At 34.9% G+C, this 24575-nt stretch overlaps 1 protein-coding gene across 1 annotated transcript; it reads left to right on the plus strand.

Annotated features, from left to right (window-relative positions):
• Positions 1-3172: 3172 nt before the first annotated feature.
• Positions 3173-23254, plus strand: LOC149480690 (alanine--tRNA ligase, mitochondrial-like). Its single transcript, XM_089706802.1, has 14 exons — positions 3173-3521; positions 5637-5810; positions 6445-6590; positions 7292-7447; positions 15143-15287; positions 15887-16020; positions 16277-16580; positions 16900-17702; positions 18223-18372; positions 18603-18729; positions 19799-20007; positions 20513-20951; positions 21230-21349; positions 22868-23254. The coding sequence occupies exons 1-14, from the start codon at positions 3327-3329 to the stop codon at positions 22997-22999; spliced, it is 3234 nt and encodes a 1077-aa protein (XP_089562928.1). The 5' UTR covers positions 3173-3326; the 3' UTR covers positions 23000-23254.
• Positions 23255-24575: the final 1321 nt, after the last annotated feature.

Genomic DNA, 24575 nt, shown 5'->3' on the forward strand with positions numbered 1-24575 from the left:
TCACTATCTCTGTATCTCATTATGTAGTTGTCACAAGTTTTTTTTTTCGGTTATTAGCGCGACTGAACTATTTGCCAGTATCAGTCACAAGTTAAAATTCATACAAAATCGGTCAAAACCACAGGTCAAAACTAATTTATCCACAAATTTATCCCTTATTCAAACGCGAGCCTGTGGAGGAGCTAACAAAAAAGTAATATACGATCCTGGGTAATTTTGGGTCGTAGATTTCAAAAATACACACAAAAAAGGGGTTAGTGGGGGGGAAGTACCCTTTTTTCGGTGGGAAGTATATATCCCGTCATCTGTTCTCTCTTGTAAAAGTTTGAAAAGGTGGGAACTATAGCTCCCAGTGTCCACTCCAGACATCAATATTTTAAAACACTAGTTAGTTGCCCTGACTCCACTTGTGAATTTAATGTTATCGTAAAAAATTATAAAGATCAAGTTTTTTAATAAAGGAGGTGAAAGTACTCATCAATGCAAGTTTCTTTTACTGAGGGAAGAATTCGGGAATTGAAAAATGAATGACTTCAACATAAAAATGGCATTTTTCTAAAACAAAATAAAAACAATAGGTAAATACTAATGTATTGAGTTAAGATTTCTAATGATCTGATCAGGAAATAACGAATAACAATAAATAAGTTGCTTATACCAACTAAAAAGATTTTTTAGACACACAGATTTTATATATTATAGAATTTCCGAATGTCGTGTGCAGTGACGAACACTGGGATGATATCTTCCCACTTAAAGACTTAATTTCAATCGACTCTACCAAGGTATATACGAAAGATTCTGGGCATATTTTTACGTTTCACGCAACCGTAATATAGTCTACTTTACATAGCTAGAACTCAAATCTACTTATCTAATTTTTTTTTAGCACTACATCAAAAACTAAAAAATAACGGTCGTTTTCGGCTGCAAAATCACGTCACCTAACTTCGACGTGTGTTTGCCATGACATGTAATAATTCTCTGAAAAGTGTTTCCATGAAAAAAAGTTCTCTAAAATGTTAAGATTGCGTAGATAAATATTACACTGCATTAGGTTTAAGCATATAAAAATAAAACACGATTTACTTCAATCTGAGACGTGGGAAGTATAGCTCCCAGCGTTTTAATAAGGGTTATCCTTGGGTTATCTTTAGACGTGCTTTAGACAAAGTACGCACGTACTTTAGCGCAAACTTTGAAGCGTATACTGAAGTAAGTGACCTGTGTCTTAAGTCGTTCTTTCCGAAATCATCTCCTGTAGTGAAACTTTGCTGAAAAAGATATGATTTAGTTTAAAATTACCTTAAAATTACGTATCGATCTTATTCTTTCCTCATTTTTAAGTTTTTAAAATTCAAATTCAAATTCAAAATTCAAATTATATTTATTTGCAAGAATGTAGTTACAAATAGATGTTTTTAATTACAATATTATGTGGCTAATACATTCTACCCATTGATTGGGTGTGCAAATATTGAAAAAGAAAGTTGATTAGTCTAATTATTTAAATGTACACACAAGCTATTGCGTAGCTTCTATCGCGGGCCTTGAGCGCGGGGACCGAATCCAGAAATTGCGTAACGAAAAACCTCACGCTCCCCACTCCGACGGGCGCAGAGGTGTGGCTTGCACTGTGGGCTTGCCGCTTGAAGGTATGCTACGCAATAGCTTTACCGCGGCAGTCCTCGAGTGCCACACGTCTTTTTTATACGCCACAACTTTTCGAGTGCATCGTTTCACAGCACTGCATCGTTACTAAAATATAATTTTCTTATTATATTCCTTGAAGAACGAGGATGGTTCTTATTATTTTAAAGAAAACGTAGGCGAAGCCGGGGCGGACCGCCACAGAGCAAGTAATAACGAACCCAATTAATTAAGGACTCATGTCACAGTATTACAATATTATTTCCTACAGTAAGGAATCGCCTTTGATGTCGCGCGATGCCGCCGCCAGGTTAGGTACTTACGCTGCCACACGAAAACAGGCTAGGGTTGCAACAAATGGGAAATAAAACAATTGTGATTATTAATATTATGATGAAATCATTTATTCATATGTACATTCAAAATAATTGCGATTATTAAATCTGATGTAATTATTTGTTCATAAATATATAATTACAGTAAAAGTTCCTTATTCGCGCTTCCTTCATTCGCGGTTTCACTATTCGCGGATGGAAAAAATGCGACCTAAATCCTGTATTCGCGGCCTAAAATTCGTTATTCGCGGATCGAATCGGTACATCGGTACATACATATATGTATTTACCTAAATAAAAACCATTCGTTATCCTTAGTAAACGCTTGAACTACAACTACGAATTTATAATGTCGACTAAAAAAAATGAAAAACGAGTAAAAAGTGACAAGCCATTGCCTAAACCTGAAGATAATACCTAATTAAATGGTAATTAATAAATATGTTTGGTCAAAAACTTAAATTAAACTGGTTTCTTTATGTATTTGCTTTTTTATTTCGTCACCTAAGAACGTATTCCCTATAACCCCATACAAATTACCATTCCTTATTCACGGTTTCTCTATTCGCGGCACATTTACGGAACCTATTACCCGCGAATAAGGAACTTTTACTGTACAGATATTGCACTGCTAAATATTATTTACGTGGACACTTTATTTTTGGATGTTCTTAATTGTATATAATACCATTTAACTAAGTAATGCATTCGCATTGGGATGTACAATCCTTATTAGAAAATAATGAGGACAACATATACATAGCTTTGATTTTAATTCAACAGATACAATTAATACAATCTTTCTGAAATATTGTTTCCTTCTGGGATTTCAATGTAGATTTACATCCGTAAACGGAACAGTTTTTGCGCGTCATAATAGAATATGTAAGTACCTATGTATAATAAAATTATTACACAAAAAATACGACTGCGTCGTCATTTCGCGATAGTTAATGCAAACTCAGCGTGATTGCATTAAGCGGCCCGCGTCGCCCGACCCCCCGCCAGTTCCCCTCCGTTTCTCTGCACAAGTACATTCGTCGCCATACTGTAGGAAATATGGTAATATTGTGACTCATGTTCACGTATTGTCAATGTCAAACTTCAAAGTCAATGTCAGTAATCAGTATACTGAGCAATGAGCATACTGAGCCCTTGAATTGAACCAAAGAGTATAATAATGAATTGAACTTTCAAATGAGTGCAAACTACAAATTATAAAAATAAAATGTTGTGGCGAAAATAAATGCATTAATTGGCACTGTTACCTACAAGTGAGAGTTCAGAAACATATATAAAAAATCATCATACGTAAAACGTAGTAAAATATTTGTAAATAAAATGTTACGAATACCGGTTCGAACTAACTTTACTCAAAAAACTTTTCAAATGCGTATGAAATCATCCAGTGGGTTTATAAGGAGTACATTTATTGATTATTTCGTTAATAATCATGGCCATAAACATGTGAAGTCGAGTTCAGTTGTGCCGCTATGTGATCCTACAGTCCCATTTGTGAATGCTGGCATGAATCAGGTAAACCACACCTATTGATAAGAGTCTCAAACTTTTTACAAAATAATGTAGAAAATGTTGAAATTCAACCACGGTAATATTAGATAGTGTACTTTCTAGGGCTCTATATCCAAAATGAAAAGAATTTAATTTTTGACGTTATAACCCCGAACCAGGCCTCTTACATGTGAGATTTTTAAATAATAAATGAAATAACATGTTGGTTAGTTATCTTAATATTTTTAAGGTACAGTGTAAACTCTATATAACGTCACTTAAGGGACCGTGCATTTTTCGATGTTATAGAGAGTGGTCGTTAAATGGAGAGAAAGGGAAAATTGCATGATTGGTCCTGAGACAGGAATATTATTTTGACATTGCCTATGAAACCATGTTATCATCGCTTGATCAAGGTCTTCATATTGAGGTTTCTTCAAGTTTTTGGCAGATCGTCCATCTTCTTCGGCATGCAGAATTTTTTCTTTATTTTTCTACGACTGGATTTCTGAGAATCTTCGGTATGTCAGTAAAAAAGAATGTAAACAACTACATTTTCATTGATTTCGGCAACTTAGTCAATACTTCCTAGTCCTAGTTCCTAGTTGTAATGTCTTTTTGTGGTCGTTAATTAGAGTGAGCGTGATGCTATATGGAGTGTATTATTGTATAGACAACAATATAAACCAACCAAAGTCAAGAAATCTTGACGTTATACGGAGTTTGACGTTAAATGGAGTGTCGTTATATAGAGTTTACACTGTATTTCCTTTTTATATGAGAATCGTTGTACAGAATCTTGTAACATCATCTTCCACTCATTGGTCTTGCCTTTAACCCTTAACACGGCAAGCCCTGAAATAATGTACCCAGATATGACCTGAATTGGTTTTAGTGATAGTTATTGATTAAAAAATACTATAGTAGAGAAAAAAATAAAACAAATTTTCTGTAAGTAGGTTTTTCAGGATGTCCGTTAAAACGGCCTTTGCCAAGAACCCGGTCTTCATTGCTGTCTCAAAAAACGGACAACGCTGTCATACAGCTTATAAAATAAGAATGAAAAAATAAATATTCACTTAATACAACACAATAGAAATCAATTTCAAGTAGCATTTTTAGTTTTATTGTATCACAGTATCTATTATAACAAAAAATTCTTCAATTTTAACTAAATACCTAACAAATGATAATTGAGCCCTCTCAAGCTCAATCACACTGTTTAGTTGTCTGGAATGTTAAATAACATTTCTTATTTCGTGTCAAGCAACCTTTGGTTTCATTTAATACAAATAATAATGGTTTTTTTTTTGTGATTTGATATTTGGCCGATGATTAGGACATATTTTAGACGAAATGCATGTGGAGGTCGAAGAACTCCCGGTTCTATTGTAGACCCAACAGATTAAACTGATCTTAGATTATATTCGTCATTTTTAACTTAATTAAAAATAATTCTACATATAATTAAAACTCTAAAGCAAGAAAATCCCATAAAAGTGATATTTTATTAAAGTACGAATCATGGCAACGTCCGTTTCTTGGGACATGCCAAATGGTTCTTAGTTACCTGTATCTACGGCACTGTCCCAAAAAACGGACCAGCTATATTTCTAATATTTTGTCATAGTATTATTTGAATATTTTATAATCTTTAGAGCAAAAACAACAGTTTATCTCACCTGAAAGTAAAATGAATAGAAATCAAACACGGAAACTATTTCATTAAAGCTATAATTGACCAGAAACACAAACCATCACTAATTCCGGGAATCCCTAAATTCAACAGTCACCTAGCCCACGAATCAAATGTTCTCTATAATTGGCATGTAGGAGAAAAATAAAGGATTGTTATCGTACTTTCTCCAACGTCATCAATTTTCTAGATTTTTTGGAACGTTCAAGATTTACACGGCAATAAGTACATGTACTAAAAAAGTGACAGAAAAGCTTTAAGGGTTAATATACGTATTTAACTGTGTTGCTATATTTGAAATAATTCTATAGATTCATGCCTATTGACTTTAACCCATTGAGCCCCGAACAGCCAGATCCGGCCGCGACACAATAGATTTTCTATGGTGTCTGTGATTCCGGGGCCTGATGGATTAAACAAACTTTTTGAATTACATATTTCAGTTCAAAGGAGTGTTTCTCGGGATGGTAGACCCTCCATTCCCTCGAGTGGTGAACTCACAGAAGTGTATCAGAGTGGGAGGGAAACATAATGACCTGGACCTTGTTGGTTTAGACGGACACCATCATACATTCTTTGAAATGCTTGGAAACTGGTCTTTTGGTGATTATTATAAGGTATTCATCATTTCTAATGAATGCAATGTATAATGAGTAACAATATTTTGGTGAAAACTAGCTACCTTCTACTTATTTTTGAGTTTTAATCTGTTTTATTTGAATATTTACTATCATTATTTTTAAAAATAATTCTTCTCTTGTAATAAGATTTTTTTATTTTTTTTTTTTATACTTGATAGGCAGGCGTTTGACCACTATCCCGCCTGATGTAAAAAAAGAATGATTTAAAAGAATTGATTCTGATGTTATGTATATTCCAGCTTATTAGCTTAATCAGCTGTTTAATAAAGAGCATATTGTCCTTAAAATGATGCTCTTTAGTTGAGAGTCTAGGCTATTAAAAAACTGTTTAAATTAGTTGCCAGCAACATATATATGACTAGCTTTCCGCCAGTGCGGTTTCAAAGAAAAACTCGCATAATTCCCGTTCCCGTGGAATTTCCGGGATAAGACCTATCCTATATTACTCGTGGGTAATTTAATGTAGCTTTCGAATGGTGAAAGAATTTTTGAAATCGGTCCAGTAGTTTATGAGCCTATTCACTACAATCAAACAATCAAAGTTTTCCTCTTTATAATAATATTAGTGTAGATATATTATCTATTATTACTCTATATTATCTGTTTTTAGAAAGAAGCTTGCAAAATGGCTTGGGATTTGCTCCTGGGTCCGTACAGATTAAAACCTGAAGATCTACTGGTCACTTACTTTGGTGGAGATGTGACGATTGGCCTCATTGAAGATCGAGAATGTAGGGACATATGGAAAGAAATTGGGTAATTTAATATTTTTCTCTTATAAAATGGTATAGAAAATCTTAAATTTATATTTATTTATTTATATAACACTTTACTATGCTAGTAATACAAATTACTTAAAACTAAAACTTATAGCTAAACTAGCACAGAGGGCGGCCTTATCACTAAAGAGTGATCTCTTCCAGGCTTCCTTTAGTTTATTTAAAAGAAAAACCTGTGAGTTAAATATATCATCAATCATGATAAGCTGTATATTTTTCCAAGCTACATGTGTTACAATTAATGTACAACAGTGGGTCCCAAACTAAGTGATATACTTACTTGTGTCTTGGAACCCTGAGTCGCGCTGTTTGGTTAAATACATAATATGTTATGGATAGTAGGAAGTTAACTAGTAGATAAATAATCTAATGTAATGGAAGTTAATACAATAAATAATGCTTTGAAAAATCATTTCAATTGGTGTACATCAAATCTGGGAATTTTGAAAATAATAATGTACAATCTATATTTTGAAAAGAGTAAAAAGAAATTGATATTTTTGGTTTTATGGCATTCAAAATGCTTTCAAAATGCCCGGAATGGCGCGAAAGGATGCGGGTTCGAGTCCCGCCTCGTGATCGAATTTTTTCTATTCTTTATAAATTTATAAGAGTAAAAAGAGAAGAGAAATTTTTTTACGAAATGATTATCTAACTAAAAATATGTATTTATTTCAGTGTGCCATCAAGCCGTATAAAAGACTGTGGGGCAAAAGATAATTTCTGGGAAATGGGCGCAAGTGGGCCGTGCGGGCCGTGCACGGAAATACATTATGTACATCCAGATGGATCACTCACGGAGATCTGGAATATTGTGTTTATACAGTGCAATAGGTATTTATAATACATATTAATATATTATGATATTTGTAGAAAATGGTTTTGTGCAAAAATTTTAAATTGCGTTTTCTGACTTGTATTTTTGACTTTTAATTATAAATTAGATACACAATATCGTGCAAAAACTAACGTAAAATTAACGAATCTTGTTCAGTTGATTTAAAGCTGATTTTACAAAACTTTGCACTGGGCAGAGTTTTCGTGAGGACGTTTTTTTTAGCCCATTGTTTATCTTATTGTTATTAATTATAATGATAGCAGGGATTCATCAGTTTAAAATTATAAAGAATTTCAATTTTGATTATGCTCAAATAAATAAAATAAACAATTAATCATTATTTATTTTCATATAGAGTCATAACATAAACACCATTCAGAGTCCAATTTTATTCCATAATTCCAGCCATTGTATTTTTGGCAAATCTTCTTACAAAATAGATTACGAACATGTATTCCATTGGGCCTTATTAATTCTGCATCCGCACAGTCAAGATTATAATATTTTTTTAACGACTCTAAAATAGAACACAGTTTAAAAAAAATGTTGTGTGGTTTTATGAAACCACGGTAAAAGTGAAACTTACGATAATTATCGTATTTGTACGATAATAATTATCGTACGTCACGCGACATGCGCTACACAGACCAAAAAGTTTGAGACGATGTAATAAAAGTTTCACTTTAAAACAACAAAATAAGAAAATTAGGAAATTTATACCCATTTGTTACAATACTCACCTTTTGTATAATTATTTTCTAATTGTCCACATTGAACAAATAATAAATAAGTAAAAATAAATGTTAACAAAAGTTTATCGTAATATTTAAAGCGTAGCATTATTTGATAAGAGCGTGATTTGAAGACTAACATTTTTATAAACGGAATTTAAAGTATTTTATCTGTTCAAATATTACTAGTGTTAGTAATGAAACTATTAAACACTTGACCGTAATTTGAAGCTTACTTATTGAGAAGGTACCTAGCTTTTTCCGCCTATTTTCCCTCTCTTTCTCGTTGTATATATGCTATCTCTCTCGCACACGGCACACCTCCCACCAGGTGGCGCGGCCGGCGCACGATAATGTGCAGGCGCTTGATCTTCTTCATTGGCGTCTAGCTTCCGCCGCGAGAAGGTTGTCTACAAGACTACAACCTTGGTGCTATTAAGTATTAAGTATTGCTTAAGGGTGCACTCACACACATCAGTCACCGTCACGGCACGTCACCGGACAGGATTAAAAAAAAATATGTATCAATAGTTCTAGTATGACTCTGTTCCCACACGACAGTCGCCGGCACGAAATCTATCAGTGACGTCACCGGTCAGGCACGTCAAATAATCTTTCCATACATGTATCATACTTTTATCCCCACTCACCCGGTGCCGTCACGTCTCAGTTCAGTCAGCGTCGTGCTACCGTCAATAATTGCTACATGTTCTCTAGCGTGACACACGTCTAATCACTGACTAACCTGATGTATGTGTTCAATGATTCAGTCAAACCGGCGACGTGACTGACGGACAACATGACGGTGACTGGTGTTTGTGGATACGTACACAAACCGTCACCGATCAGTCATCGGTGACTTGACGGTGACTGATGTGTGTGAGTGCACCCTTAGGGTGCACTCACACACATCAGTCACCGTCACGGCACGTCACCGGACAGGATTAAAAAAAAATATGTATCAATAGTTCTAGTATGACTCTGTTCCCACACGACAGTCGCCGGCACGAAATCTATCAGTGACGTCACCGGTCAGGCACGTCAAATAATCTTTCCATACATGTATCATACTTTTATCCCCACTCACCCGGTGCCGTCACGTCTCAGTTCAGTCAGCGTCGTGCTACCGTCAATTGCTACATGTTCTCTAGCGTGACACACGTCTAATCACTGACTAACCTGATGTATGTGTTCAATGATTCAGTCAAACCGGCGACGTGACTGACGGACAACATGACGGTGACTGGTGTTTGTGGATACGTACACGAACCGTCACCGATCAGTTATCGGTGACTTGACGGTGACTGATGTGTGTGAGTGCACCCTTAAGCAAGTGCTAAAAGTGTATCCCGTCGGATCGGTACAGTGAGTTATTTTTACATCTATTCTAATAATATTTTACTTAAAAATGAGTAAAAATCTTTAAAGTCAACGGTATAATCGTTGGACTTTATTTAAAATGCTGAGGTTTTTAATGAATCCTTCAGCAATAGTTTATTTTTCAATATGCTTAAATACTTAATAGCATGAATAAAGATATTTAAAATTAACGATACAACCGTTACATTTTACTTGAAATAGTAACTTTTCTTTTGAAATATTTCATTATGCAATATGTACTAATTAATATTTGAATTTTTAATACTGTGAGTAAAGCTATTTTAACGGTGTTACCGTTCGGCTTTACTCGAATCGTTAATATTACTTTTGTGATTATTTGATATTACTAGATATATCAAATACCCTCTCTTGTATATAGATATTTTTAATATTTTATTTCATTTTTAATAATGTGTTTTTATTACAAGGGTACAAGTGAATTTTTCGTGGAAAAATTACAATTAATACTTAGTATGGATATGAGCCAACTCAAAGCTTTACAGGCATACAATCCATTGCTACGACTTTATTACATTGTCGTTATCGCTAGGAACGGTTCGGAATTCCTATCATAGTTTATTACTAAAAATTATCGAACGAGATGAGTCAGCTCCAAGAAGTCACGACATGTCAGAACACGTTGTGATATTATTTTATAAATCGTACGGGAGTTACCGCTCAACTGAATAATGATGGAATTCGCTCATGTATAGTAGATACGTACCATGAATGTTCCACACATTCAAAACTATCCGTAGTCTATACGTGTCCTTTTATGAGTATTATTCTGATCCGTTTTTATGTGAAAATAGACATATTATTACACACGGCTAATTTGATTGAAAATTACGTTTCCTATGTTCAAATGATGCAACTTTTTTGTTAAAACGAGTAAGTACCAAAAATTTTACAATTAAATTCTTTGGTTTACTGAACTTGTGCTGAAAGGGTTATCGTATAATAATTATCGAGATATCTTAATATAATTAATTAGATTTAGATACACTTATTTCAAAGGATTTACAATTCACTTCTAACGTTTTAGAATAATATTATAAACTTGTACACCTTGACAAAAAGTAAAAAATTGCGGGTGAGTGGAGATTATTTTGTGCAATTAAATATTATAACGTCCTACGACGGTATGGTTGCGTTCGTAAGGAATGTTAACGGATATAAAGCAACTAAATGTTACATCGATTGCATGAACAAAAATAAATATGAATCGAAGTTCATTTTAAAATTTAGTGAATTGATTTGAATTATGAATTTATTAAATGTCGCTAACATTGGAAAATAAGTTAAAGGACCTTGTTAATTGCTATATTATTTAAATGATTATTTACTGCTATTTTTATATTAGCACTAAGGTGTATTCTTGCTCGAAGCAGAATACATAAATGTGGCCACTACTCCTCGCAGGGGTTAGCCAGGTCAAATTCACCCTCGCAGGGTGTCTCTTAAGCATTTTTTGGCAGGCCCTACTTATTTCTAGTTACAAACATCCCTCGCGCAGCTGTCGCTCGCAGGGAAATGGTGCAAATATATATCGGCCCTCGCGGGGCTTTGATTACAATCGTCCCTCACGGAAAAGATGGTGCGAATATATATCAGCCCTCGCGGGGCTTTGATTACAACCGTCCCTCATGGAGAAATGGTGCAAATATATATCAGCCCTCGCGGGGCTTTGATTACAACAGTACCTCACGGAGACATGGTGCAAATATATATCAGCCTTCGCGGGGCTTTGATAACAACCGTCCCCACGGGGAAATGGTGCAAATATATATCAGCCCTCGCGGGGCTTTAATGGCGATTGGTGCAAATATACAAAGGATTGATCATTAAAATGATCATAGATATTTGCTTTTGTCAACGAGGACCCACGAAAGAAGTTTTGGATATGACCGTATCGGATCTTCACTCTTCTAAGGTAGGTAGAAAAAGGTTTTGAAATCTACTTCACAGTGGGCAGTATAGTAAATGACCTAATAAATACAATAAAGGTTAGATACGTCAAATAATGGGCGCATGAAATTGATACTTCGTATCCTAAAAGTTTACGCTTCAGGAATCAGGAAACCACCATTGGTTTACCAATTATGGAAATTGGAATTGAACAAATTGTATTTACCAATGCAAAGCCTAATCACAACAAAGGAAGGCGAGTCGGATCAAATATCATCTCGCAGATGATTTGTGGCGGTGGTTTCGAGGATTGTCACCAAGCCTTGTGTCAACGGTATGTTTGGTATCGTAATTAAATGGCACTAGCCGACCAATTTTCATATACAAACATCGGAAGAGATTTTTTAATCGCAAAGCGATTGAATGTAACAAATGACGATTGATTACGTATAGTTGACCTCTCATAGGCCTATTTTAGTTGCCCGGTCTTGTAGGCAATTTATTTGACTCGTTTTTCAACCCATTTGACCTCATTATTGCACCCATGAGACTTTTCTTCGGGGCTCAAACAATAAATCGCTGAGGGATTAGGATAATCGTTTGTTAGACAAGTTTTTTGTCATCCCACCAGGATTATTATATTGTATAATAAAGTTATATACAACTATTAACGTAAAACGTTTAAGTACTCAACGAATGCTGAGAATACTGACTGTTGAGTTACATAGGATAGAGGATAAATAACGGAAAGTCAATCTTTCCAAACAAAAGCCTCTTATTATTAGATATTACTTGGAACCCCTACCCTTAACGAGAAAGCTCTGCCAAATGACTTCTCATTTCTTTGCTTTGAGGGGGGGGGGGGGCAATAAATGAAATGTACAGGCTATACGGCTTTTAAAATATAAGTCTGGTAATCGAACTAAACCTTGCTGGTTTAGTTCTTGCTATATCGCTATCCGTGCCTGCTTCTCGTGTTTACGGGTGAATTAAGTTTATCAATAGTCATAAATGCAATGCTATTCAGAGGATATACTGCATTTAAAACATGACAAAGTCTGGTAAGCGAACTAAACTTTGCTAGTTTAGTTCTTGCTATATCGCTGTCCGTGGCTGCCTCGCGTGTTTACGGATGAATAAAGTAATGTCCTGTCTTCGCATCCACAGCTAACTGTCCTATACTGTCATAATCTTAACACAGATTCATTCGACATAGCTCCCCACGAGCTCAGTTCTTCATTTTTGCACTCGCACAACTGTGGACAACACAAGAGCAATGCCTCCATTGGTAGCAGTCACAATCAAGGGATAACTAACCTTAGGCTAGCCATATTACGGATGTTGGAACAACCGACTATATTCAGGGCAATTTTCTTTGTTCAGTGTAACGTTTAGACTGTCGTAGCATTCCTACGGAACAAAGATGGGATCAGATCTGCATCCTTAATGCAGTTAATCGAAAGGAGATACTTTCAGACGACGATAGTATTCAAAACCCACCATATTCCTTAACATAATAATGCATAGTTAAGCTTATAATCTCTCTTGCCATTATGTCAGTTAGAGACCTGAACGACGCGATAGAGTACCGCTATTTCAGTAGTAGTAACACCTAGAAGGGTGAAGGTATTCTGGAAAGCGGAACTGAAGGCCCGGTCAGCAGCATCAGCCACCTAATAGACAGTGTTCAGTGCTGCACCACTATAATCTGCAAAATGACTCTGACGGTATGAAAATGTGGAGTACATTTTCAAAATATCAAATGATATAGTTGGAATAAAAATCCTATTTGCCTCCGTCTATCCAAAAGACATACGGAGTAGCTAGTAGCAGTTGGTTGAATTAGAATAAAGTAACTATAGTTAAAATCCTTTGTTACTGACTGGATAAATTTGGCTCTTTTCCTATCTGACGTTCATATAGCTGTTGACTGCCTAGTGTTGTGCACAAACACTATTATTATAAACTAGCGGTCCGCCCCGGCTTCGCTCGTGGTACTTACGTTTTCTCTACATAAAAACCATCCTCGTACTTCAAGGAATATAAAATGAACGAAATCGGTTCAGCCGTTCTCGAGTTATGCGCTTACCAACACATTTTGCGATTCATTTTTATATAAGTATAAGAATAAGAAGATAAGTCACGTTATGTAGTCCCGAGGCTTTCGGTATATAAGTTCTGATGTAAATCATAATTATATCTTAAAACCGAATTGATTAAAAGTAACGTACTTGGCTGTAGTAATTGCAGTTTTGGGACACAGATAAGCTCCTTATCATTTTAGTCTCTTAAGTTCAGTATATTTGTTTCCAGTACAGAGTTTATGACCTATCAGTTTTAAATAAATAATTCATGCATTGTACTGAAAGTACTAGCCATGTTTAGATTATGATTGGTGGCGTTGGCTCTAAACATTAATAGATACCGCACGGTTTGGTTGGATGTTAAAAATCTGTATTATAATTAAAACCGTTTACCTGTTTTGATATTTTATTGCCTTATTCAAGGGGTGACCTTTTAAATTTATTTCTGACCCCAAAAGTAAGGACCAAGTTCTCTTCTTGTCCGCTTGTAGCAGGTTGGGTTAAAACTGTGTGAGTTGAGACAGGTGGTAATTCTATGTTAAGATGATTCAATTGTGCTTCTACAGAGTTCTAATTGAATAAATAAAGGTTTGAGTTTGAGGTATTTTTGCCTCGTCGGGATCAGCTGTTGCTTCATTTTGTAAGTAACATCTAAATGCGTAATTGAAAGTCGTTACTGGCGCTTTCGCAGATTTACGCTAAAGATAGTGAAAATTGTAGTAACTTTAACTTTTCAAGCCCAAAAGGTTAACTAAGGTACGCTTGAACCAATCTCATAAGTTCTAATACTTTTAATCATTATGATTAACTTTTTGGTTCTTATTTGATTAACTTTTCATCTGGGATTGTTAATATAAATAATATAAAAATTTGTGTGATTTATTGGTATACTATCTGCACACCTTACTCTTTCAAATAAAGAAATAAGTAATTACTTATGTACCTATTCAAATTCACATTGGCGTCCATATATTGTACACCAGGTGGGTAACAAACAGGTCTCAATAAGTAAGCTTCAAATTACGGTCAAGTGTTTAATAGCTGTGTTTTACCTGAAAATAAAACACATATTAAATACTTACCTATATTTGAAGCTTACACTTAACGTCCACCTGTTGAGGATTTCGACTCAATGAAGAAGATCAAGCGCCTGCACATTATCGTGCGCCGGCCGCGCCACCTGGTGGGAGGTGTGCCGTGTGCGAGAGAGATAGCATATATACAACGAGAAAGAGAGGGAAAATAGGCGGAAAAAGCTAGGTACCTTCTCAATAAGTAAGCTTCAAATATAGGTAAGTATTTAATATGTGTTTTATTTTCAGGTAAAACACAGCTATTAGAGGTTTGTTCTAACATAATTTAGTATGTATTTATTTATTTTACGCATCTATTTATTCAGACATTACCATCATTCATTGGCCAGGCCATGTTCAGGATTATGACCATTTAGTTTTTTTTTCGTAGTTATAACATGGGCGCGAAAAAAAAAACTATTGACAACAAATAACTTAACAAAATCGTTTATTTTACACAAATCATTCACCAAAAAAGCTTAAATTATAAGAAACTAATAAAAAAAAACCTCTAGGGACACAGATGGCTCAATAAAGAGCTTGCGACGTCAGCACGTAGACACGGGCATGGGTTTGGAAAGAGTAGCTGCGTTATTACAAGGGGTCCCTAGTAACTACGATACAGATCTGTTTCGACCAATCATAGCGGGGATTGAGAAGGTACGTATGTATGGATAGGTGGAAAATATATTTAAAGAAAAAAATATTGTGTGGTTTTATGAAACCACGGTAAAAGTGAAACTGTTCGAACGGTTCCGAACACTGCTTTGTGTAGCGCATGTAGCGCGTAGGTATACCTACTCGGCAGCCGACCGTCACGCGACATGCGCTACACAGACCAAAAAGTTTGAGACGATGTAATAAAAGTTTTACTTTGTGCAGTGCAGTGTGAAATTATTGTTACACAATATATTTTTATGCTACAGAATGTTATAATGAAATATAAGCTATTCATTTCTATTCTATGTCTCCAAAACCGGTTGAACCGATTTTTTTCGTGACGTTCACTTGAGGAAGCAGTTGTAATGTAATAATTTGGTTTACCTATAAAAAGCTTTAATTCCGTTCAAATATTGCTTATGAAAAAAATGTTGATGATGAACTCTTTTTAATGAAAACCCTTAATAAACTCAACAGTCTATTCTCGATAAGAGTATCAGTAGCCAGTTTATAAAAAACGATACCTCAATCTTTCCTTTAATTCTATCATGTCTTTCGCTTTACTTCTTTCATAACAAATAAACTCGAAGTATGTGTAGAACAGTAAGAATGTATCTCCATACGGTGGGAACTATGGGTCTGATGCTGTACTGGACCAGCAGTACCGCAGACTAGCTGATCACGCGAGAATGATCAGCGTGTGTCTGGCTGATGGAGCCTTTCCGGCCACCAGGTAAATTGAAAGATAATGAACTGTAATATTTTTTGTTGTTGATTAAAAAAATTGTAAAAAAAAATTCAAAAAATGTAGTAACTTCTGTTGGTTTTGGGTATGTTAGTTGAAAATAACTTGAGTTATTACTATTTTTTGCGATAACTTAAATGAGTGAGTTTTAGTGGGATCATTTAGATGTCGATATAAATAAATTTATCCATGCCTTTTGATTTGATATCTTCATTTTAACTTCAAAACATTAATTATTTTTCAGTTTAAACCTCAAACAAATAATGCGGAAAACGTTCAAAATGTGTTCCGACGTGTTCCACAATCCACACCTACTGTCCGTTCTCTACAACCAAGTGACGGAAAGCCTCGGAGACACGTACCCTGAACTGATGATGAAAGAAAGAGATGCTAAACTCATCCTGGAGTATGAAAGAGAGAGTTATGAAAAAATGCGGAGTAATCTAGCCAAGAAGTGGAAGGATCTGGTGAAACGGTACCCAGAGGTCGTGGAATTTAGTGATGTTGAGATGGCTGGATTTGCGCTCGGATACAAGGAGCTTAAAGAGGTTAGTTATGGGGAATAAAATTTGGTTACGTCGATGGAGACTAGTCGATAGCGGGGATAATAAATTATAGTGTATTAGAATTCGCAATATCGAATCATTGAAATTCCAATAACAATTTTTTTCAAATCTTCTGTGAAGCATCGTAGATTATCATAGTTAATTAAAAGAATAACTCTATATTTTTGGCAGCTACTGTAATCAAGTCAGAGAAATTATTTAAAACATTTTTTTGTATACAAATCAACAAAGCATAATATATTTTGTCAGTGTTGTATTAATAAATTGCATATATCTAACTTATATTCTCGATAAATTACAGACCATGAAAAAGCTGAATTCAAACACAATACCTGGAGAGTTAGTATTTAAACTATATGACACGCATGGCTTCCAAGAGGACATCATTGAAAGAATAGCTACTTTGAATAAATTAGAAATAGACAAGAAGGGCTTTTGGAAACTTCTGCAGCAACACAAATCAAGACACAAAACGGCATTCAAAGAACAATCTACGAAACAAGGAATCTTATTCGATCAAGCGATTGAAACTATCCTCAAAACTGGTGTCAAACGCACCAACGATCAACCGAAATACGACTTTAATGTGATAGACAATAGAGTGACTTTCGAACCGTTGAAAACGAAAGTAGTAGCCATCCTCAACGAGAACATTGAATGGGTGGATTTCCTCGAACCCTGCGAAAATAGACCGTATTATATAGTAACAGAAAGCACAAATTTCTGTACAGAAGCCGGGGGACAAGTATCAGATTTAGGTGTTTTAAAATTCAACAAACACATTAAATTAATAGTTGACAGTGTGTTCAAAATACGCGATTTCGTGTTTCACAAGGGACATTTTAAATTGCACGATAGTGAAAATAAATATGTGAATAATACAAGTGAAGTGTTTTTAGAAGTGAATAGTGAAAGACGTTTGAATATAATGAGAAATCATACAGGTGTTCATTTGTTGAATGCGGCGATGAGGCAAGTGCTTCCAAATAGTGTGATAGGACAAGTGGGGTCTAGTGTTAGTGATGTGGGACTCAGTTTGAGTCTGGTTGTGTATGGGGAGAAACTGTCGCAAGCTGTTGTATTGGAAGCGCAGGAATTGATAAGGTAAGTTTCTTGAAATTAATTTTTAAGCTATTGCATAGCTTCTATCGCGGGCCTTGAACGCGGGGACCGAATCGAGAAATTCCGTAACGAAAAAACCTCACGCTCCCCACACCGACCGGCGTGGAGGTGAGGCTTGAAGGCATAGTATGCAATAGCTTTACCGCGGCAGTCCCCGAGTGCCACACGTCTTTTTTCTATCATAAAAATACATGATCAGCTTCAAATGTGTTATTTAAAATAATCACTTGATGATATTTATAGAGTCTGTCTGATTAAATCTTTCTGAAATCAGACTAATGTTTTCATACTATTCAGTATTTTAAAAAGAACAAAAATTGAGTCTAATAGTTACTTCTATGATTTGTTATTGCCTTTGTGGCAAAATTTTAGAAAGAAATTCGTTATAATATTGAGCTGTTTTCATATTAACATGGCTGTAGCGAACCTATATAGTATATATCTTAAACAAGATCAAAATGTCTTTTAATTTAAACTTTTAGAAATGAATGAAATATTTCAGAAACGCCATAAAATCAGACGCAACAGTGGATACACGAGTGATAGATAGTACACAATTGTCCTGCGAACATTCTGTGATAACTGTCCCCGGGGAGACTTATCCCGAGACTGGATTGAGATTGGTCTCTTGCTCGCTACCCTTGCTGTCTAAGTGAGTTGAAATATATTAAGTTTTATCATAATTTTGTTTTTTACTTAGGCATATTAGTAACTCTATATTCATGAATTCGGTAATTTTCTGCAGGAAATGTAATAATATTTTTATTTTTAATTAATTGTCATATTTTATATTACCTGCTTGCCTCGGTTTCGGTCTGTGTGATTTTAATTTTTAAAATAGAAATATTTTCCTCTTTACAATACGTTTTATTACGTGTGCAGGGAGTTATGTTGCGGCACACACGTGCGTTCTATACGAGATTTACAAGAAATATGCGTGTGCAGTGTAAAAGGCGCGGCCACACACACGCCCACATTGCACGCACTTACAGGCGCACGCGCAGCGCAGGTAAAATATACATATTTTTTTAATTATTTGTAGAGAAGACCGCGGGAGCTCGACATTAAGCGGTCTAATTACGACGAGACGTATTTTTATCAAATATAATTTATAAATTCATTCCGATAGAATTGAAAGAGTCCAGAAACGTTTTTTGTATTATCTTAGTTACTCAGAACATAAATGTAGGGTTTTAACTTCCTATGACCAGCGTCTATCGTACTTTAACTTGAGTGGTTTACATACACGCAGGAAAGTAGCAGATATCTTATTTCTTTATAAGGTTCTACATGGGGAAGCAGATTGTCCTGATGTCTTGGAGCGCATTTGTCTTTCAGTTCCGCGTATCACTACTCGTTTACATAACAGATTATGTTTTCTGCCAGCTTCAAGTAAAACTAATCTTGGTCAACATGCACCTTTGTTTCGAATGTGTACCTATGCAAATAGTATCCGATCAGAAATAGACATATTTAGTGGTTCTCTGGTCTCAATTAGGAATAAATTATTAAATTTCATCAAATAGATAGTTATTATAATTATTGTTATACATAGATAAGGTATCCAATTGAAATTTGTAAATTTGCATGCTGTGTCTACATCCAGAAGGTTTATAAATCAACTGCATGATAGTACATAATTAATAGAATAAATCACAAACATTTGTAACCAGTTTTGTAGACCAATAAATAAATAAAAAAAAATAAATAAATAAATAAATATGCCTATATTCAATTGTCTATCAAAAAGTGGTAGCTTTTTGATAGACAATATAATACAAGACGTGATCATTGGCATATATGTAGTGGTTTTGGCAGTTGTGGTTGGTGAAGAACATTTTTTTTTATGCCCGTACTTTTACTCTGTGGTCTATACTGATTTTTTTTTTTAATTTAGCGTAGTTTAAATTTAATTTTCTCTACTGTTTTTACCTTCCTGATTTTCCCTATAATTCGTTATGCTATCATAATCGTTTACATATGATATGCTTATCAGTTATCACATAAAATCACATTGTAAATTACATAGGGTAGCTACTATTTTGCACACATTTTTATAATTTTTGAACCACATTCAGGCTCGCGAGCTATTCTGCCGTGCGCAGAAACTGGCTCAAGTGGCGGAATTAGCGGACCCCGAGCAAGTGAAACAGGAAGTGAGCAGTATAAAGCAGCAGCTGGTGGCCTTGTGCGGGGGCGGAGCGCCCTGCGGGGAGTACGCGGAGTGCCTGAAACTGATGGATACCCTGGTGAAGAGGGCTGGCAGTAAGAACGATGGGGCTATGCAGTGAGTTATCTTGTTAATAACTCAGCCCCCGGAATCACAGACACAATAGAAAATCTATTATAGAATTTGATATTTTTGGTTTTATAGCATTCAAATGCTTTATATAAATATAAATTTATAAAGAATAGAAAAAGGATGCGGGTCCAACCTCGTGATCGAATTTTTTCAAATGTACTTTATGGGAAATCATATCCGATCATAGTAAATGGTGGATTAAAATTGTATAAGATGTGAGGCGCTGCACATTTTTTATTATTTAAAAGCCAGTAGTTTTGGAATGAAAACCTTTATATTTAAAACATATAATATATATATATATATATATATATATATATATATATATATATATATATATAATAGGTTTAATAATAATAGCAATTATTTACAGTAATTTTGTCATATATTTTTTCATACAGCAACACTACGTACTGTATGAAAAATTATTATCAAAAGCTTACTTATTTCCAACAAAACCTATCTCAACCACAAACAACACAATTTCCAGAGCAATGGCTGAAACAGAAATAGTAGAAGCGTGCCAAGAAGCGATCCGCGAGGGTCGCCGGTTCGTTGTGCACTTCTTGCGCTGCTCCTATTTGATGCAACCGCACTCCGCTGCGCATGCGCTCGCACACACACGCACAAGCACACGTGCTGACGTCATCACACACACACAGATGCACAAAATACAAGATGGCGCGGATGTTACACGCGCACGCAGTGACGTCACCGCACACACACATACACAGTCCATAGATGCGACACAAGATGTGATGCATACACGCACGCACGGTCGCAGTGACGTCACCATAGCCAAGATTCAAGATGGCGGTACGGATGACGTCACAGGGGTGGGGGGAGGTGATGACGTCACAGGAGAACTGCCTGCGATGTTGTTGGGGTGCGCGGGAGGTGTGATCGTCGCTGTAGCAAGAGTGCCGCAGGTATTTATTGTCATCAGTACTAAACTAACTTATATTTATCACTACCGACTTGCCAGATCTCTGCCTAGGTCTTATTTTCCAAAAATTTTAACAGTTATAATATAAACAGAAACAACTTCAACAGCAAAAAACATAACATTAATTCAGTTCTTGAGATGTAAATTATAAGTGGTGTTACCAATACTTTTTTTGTCTTGTAATAAGTTTAGTATTCTACTGTGTTGAATTTTATTGAAAATTGTTGATTGTTGATTATAGTTTAACGATAATCCATCTAGGAGCTGGTGAACAAAAACTTCACAGCGCAGAAGTGGCTGAGCTGCATATTGCCAATCTTTCAAGCGGAGATCGCTCCACAGGAGGGGTTGGATACAAAAGCTCAAATGAATGCTACAAAAGTAAGTCTTTTGTACTGTTTTGATTATTTTTACATTATTTAATGCTATTTAAAGAATTAATAAAAATATATGTTATAATGTTTGCAAAATCTGTCTGAAATGACATTTCAGAGATGCAACTAAATTATCAAGGTTTTGTCAGTGTCCGACCGAAACTGGTTTCCAGGCCGAAACCGAAACCGAAACCGAATGTTCGGCCGTGGCTTCAGTTTCGGCCGAAACTGAAACCGAAACCGAAACTCACGTGGTCAAGTATGAAATTTCTAAAAATACTGAACTTTGGTGCATTTCACCTATTATTTTGCCTTAATTAGGGCATGAAATAAAAAACACAGTATATTAAATTGATTGTAATCATTTATTTAATATAAAATAAAAAAAATACTTAATATTTTTAAAATATTAATAATAACAATTTTAATTTTTAATTATTTTTTCAAATTAAGTTCTCAGTAAAATCAGTCATCTAAATCAAATCAGTAATTGCTACTGTTACTTTAAATACTAAGTTTTGGTATTTTGAGATCTTTCTCTTTAGATATTAAAGAGTCTTTAATACTTTGGATTGGTATTTGTACTTAGAGGAACAATCAGTCTCTTTTAGATACCTCTTATATAAAAATAATAATTATTAATTACTATTACACCCAGTTCCAATCTCTGCAACACAGATAATCAAAAATTGTTTCCACCAGCGACCAGCGTGGGTCAACCAACGCTTTGACAGCGTCCGTCAAAGCGTTGCCGAGGAAAACGAAGTTAGGCGAGCGTGAACGTGTGTGAACTAAATTCACTGAACTTGCGAAATAAGTTTCGGTTTCGGCAAAAGTTTCGGCCGATTTTGGCCGAAACTTGATTTTTGGCCGAAACTCGGCCGAAACCGAAACCGAAACCGAAAGTTCGGTCGGACACGCCCGTTTTGACTACGAGCTTTGGTAGAGAAATATAATACAAATATTAATTATGGAGAAATAATTGTGCAAATATACTACTTATTTATAAAAAAACTGTTGTGTGTGTACGTCGCGATAGTTTATAAAATGAAATAGATTCAAATCTATACTAATATTATAAAGATGAAGAGTTTGTTTGTTTGAACGCGCTAATCTCGGATACTACTGGTCCGTTTTAAAAAAAATCTTTCGGTTTTAGTTAGCCCATTTATCGAGGAAGGCTATAGGCTATAGATCATCACGCTAAGACCAATAGCAGCGGGACCACGCGGGTGAAACAGCGGGGCGCAGCTAATCTATACTAATATTATAAAGCTTGTTTGTTTGTTTGTTTGAACGCGCTAATCTCGGGAACTACTGGTCCGATTTGAAAAATTCTTTCGGTGTTAGATAGCCCATTTATCGAGGAAGGTTATAGGCTATATATCATCACGCTACGACCAACAGGGGTGGAGCCACGGGGGTGAAACCGCGCGGAGCAGCTAGTGCTATATAAATGAAAAAATAAAGAAATGTTTCAGTTTCAAATACGTAATTGCCTAATTAAGTTTTATTTCATTTTCAGGTCAGCCTCATAAATTGTGAACAGATGGTGCAAGACGCGATGCGGGTCGCCATTAAATTTGCTCAATGTCATTTGAAAGATGTAGCCATAGATAATAGAGTTAGGTCCACAGAGAATAGACAACAGAACTGATGAAATTATCTATGAAATGAGGTTTTTTATTGTTTGTTTAAAAGTTAATGTGGTTAGAGTAAGAAATGAATTGAGGTTATGTTCAATATGAGAATTATGTTTGTTTTTATCACCTTGAAAAAAGGATATTATTAAGAACATTGGTTCTTCTGAAAGTGTACATGAATATTTTTGAAAGTGGGCATAAAATGCTGTTTCTTCAAAACAGATTAGATAATATCATAATAGTATTATATTGCATTGATATGAAATTAAGTATATAATAACTTGATATACTTTAACACGAATTAAATTATGATTCGGCTCGATTACGTCGAGTATTCTGGCATTATTTATTAAGATTCATATACAATCTATTATATCTTTCGTCTCACAAAATATTATGTTTATAAAGCAGTTGTAACATATTCAATATTTTGTACATAAACAAAATATTTGTCCTATTCACGATTGAATAACTCTGACCTATCTGAGAAGAACTCAATTAATAATTTTTATGTGAATTCCAGTAAATAAATAATGAATTAGTCGTTATTTTAATTATGATATTACCTTAATTAAAAGACCTAATCTTTTAATCTATACTAATACTAGCCGCTCCGCGCGGTTTCACCCCCGTGGCTCCTCTCCTGTTGGTCGTAGCGTGATGATATATAGCCTATAGCCTTCCTCGATAAATTTGCTATCTAACACCGAAATAATTTTTTTTAACCGGACCAGTAGTTCCCGAGATTAGCGCGTTCAAACAAACAAACAAACAAACTTCAGCTTTATAATATTAATATTAGTATAGATTATAAAGCTGAAGAGTTTGTTTGTTTGAACGCGCTAATCTCAGTAAGAGGAAGGCTATAGGCCGCTATATATCACGCTACGACCAACAGGAGTGGAGCCACGGGGGTGAAACCGCGGGGAACAGCTAGTATTATTAGAAATTTTAACAAAATTGTGCCTTTAAAGATGTAATATAATTACTTTATTATATAAAAATTTGAATAATTCGTTTATCTGTAGTTATCTACCTCTTGAGTTGTGAAGTTGTTTTGTTTCCTTTCTTTATACATAGTATGTTATTTTTCTAGTCACTGTGTAATTATAAATAAAACAAATATATTTTATTTGCATCTTTTATTTAAATCCTTATCAATAATATGTACAAATTTATAAATATTACTTCATTACTTGGCTATTACATTCAACATGTATATTACAATGGTAATTAATATTTTATGAGGGTACTTTGTTGGAAGTATTTCTAAAATATTTATTCAGTCATTTCCTTATAAAGGAGCCAAAAATCTATCGACCATTGAAATCGATCTTACATATCCGCCCCCCTAGTCAAGTGGCTTTCTGTAGAAAAATAATATCTAATATGTTATATGTGAACTTCTTACTGTACTGGCTGGTTTGGTGATATAGGTATATATATATATGTTTCAAATAATAAAACATGTCAGTTCTGTTCTGCACTTCATTCTGTTGTTTTATTATAGGTTATGGGCCCAGAGAATCAGTAAAAAAGCAGTTTTTTTTAACAAGAATTTCGTTTTGGTACGAGTGTTAAAAAGCTTTT

The sequence above is a fragment of the Colias philodice genome, chromosome 18 (genome assembly GCF_061535455.1).
Source record: "Colias philodice isolate Cphi_HAF_F1 chromosome 18, ilColPhil1 Martin Lab GWU primary, whole genome shotgun sequence".
NCBI classification, from domain to species: domain Eukaryota; kingdom Metazoa; phylum Arthropoda; class Insecta; order Lepidoptera; family Pieridae; genus Colias; species Colias philodice.

Coding starts and splice junctions, on each gene's coding strand:
- LOC149480690 (XM_089706802.1), top strand. CDS start 3,327: ATGTTACGAATACCGGTTCGAACTAACTTTACTCAAAAAACTTTTCAA. Junction 16,581..16,899: donor GATACAAGGAGCTTAAAGAG/GTTAGTTATGGG, acceptor GATAAATTACAG/ACCATGAAAAAGCTGAATTC. Junction 21,350..22,867: donor CTCAAATGAATGCTACAAAA/GTAAGTCTTTTG, acceptor TTTCATTTTCAG/GTCAGCCTCATAAATTGTGA.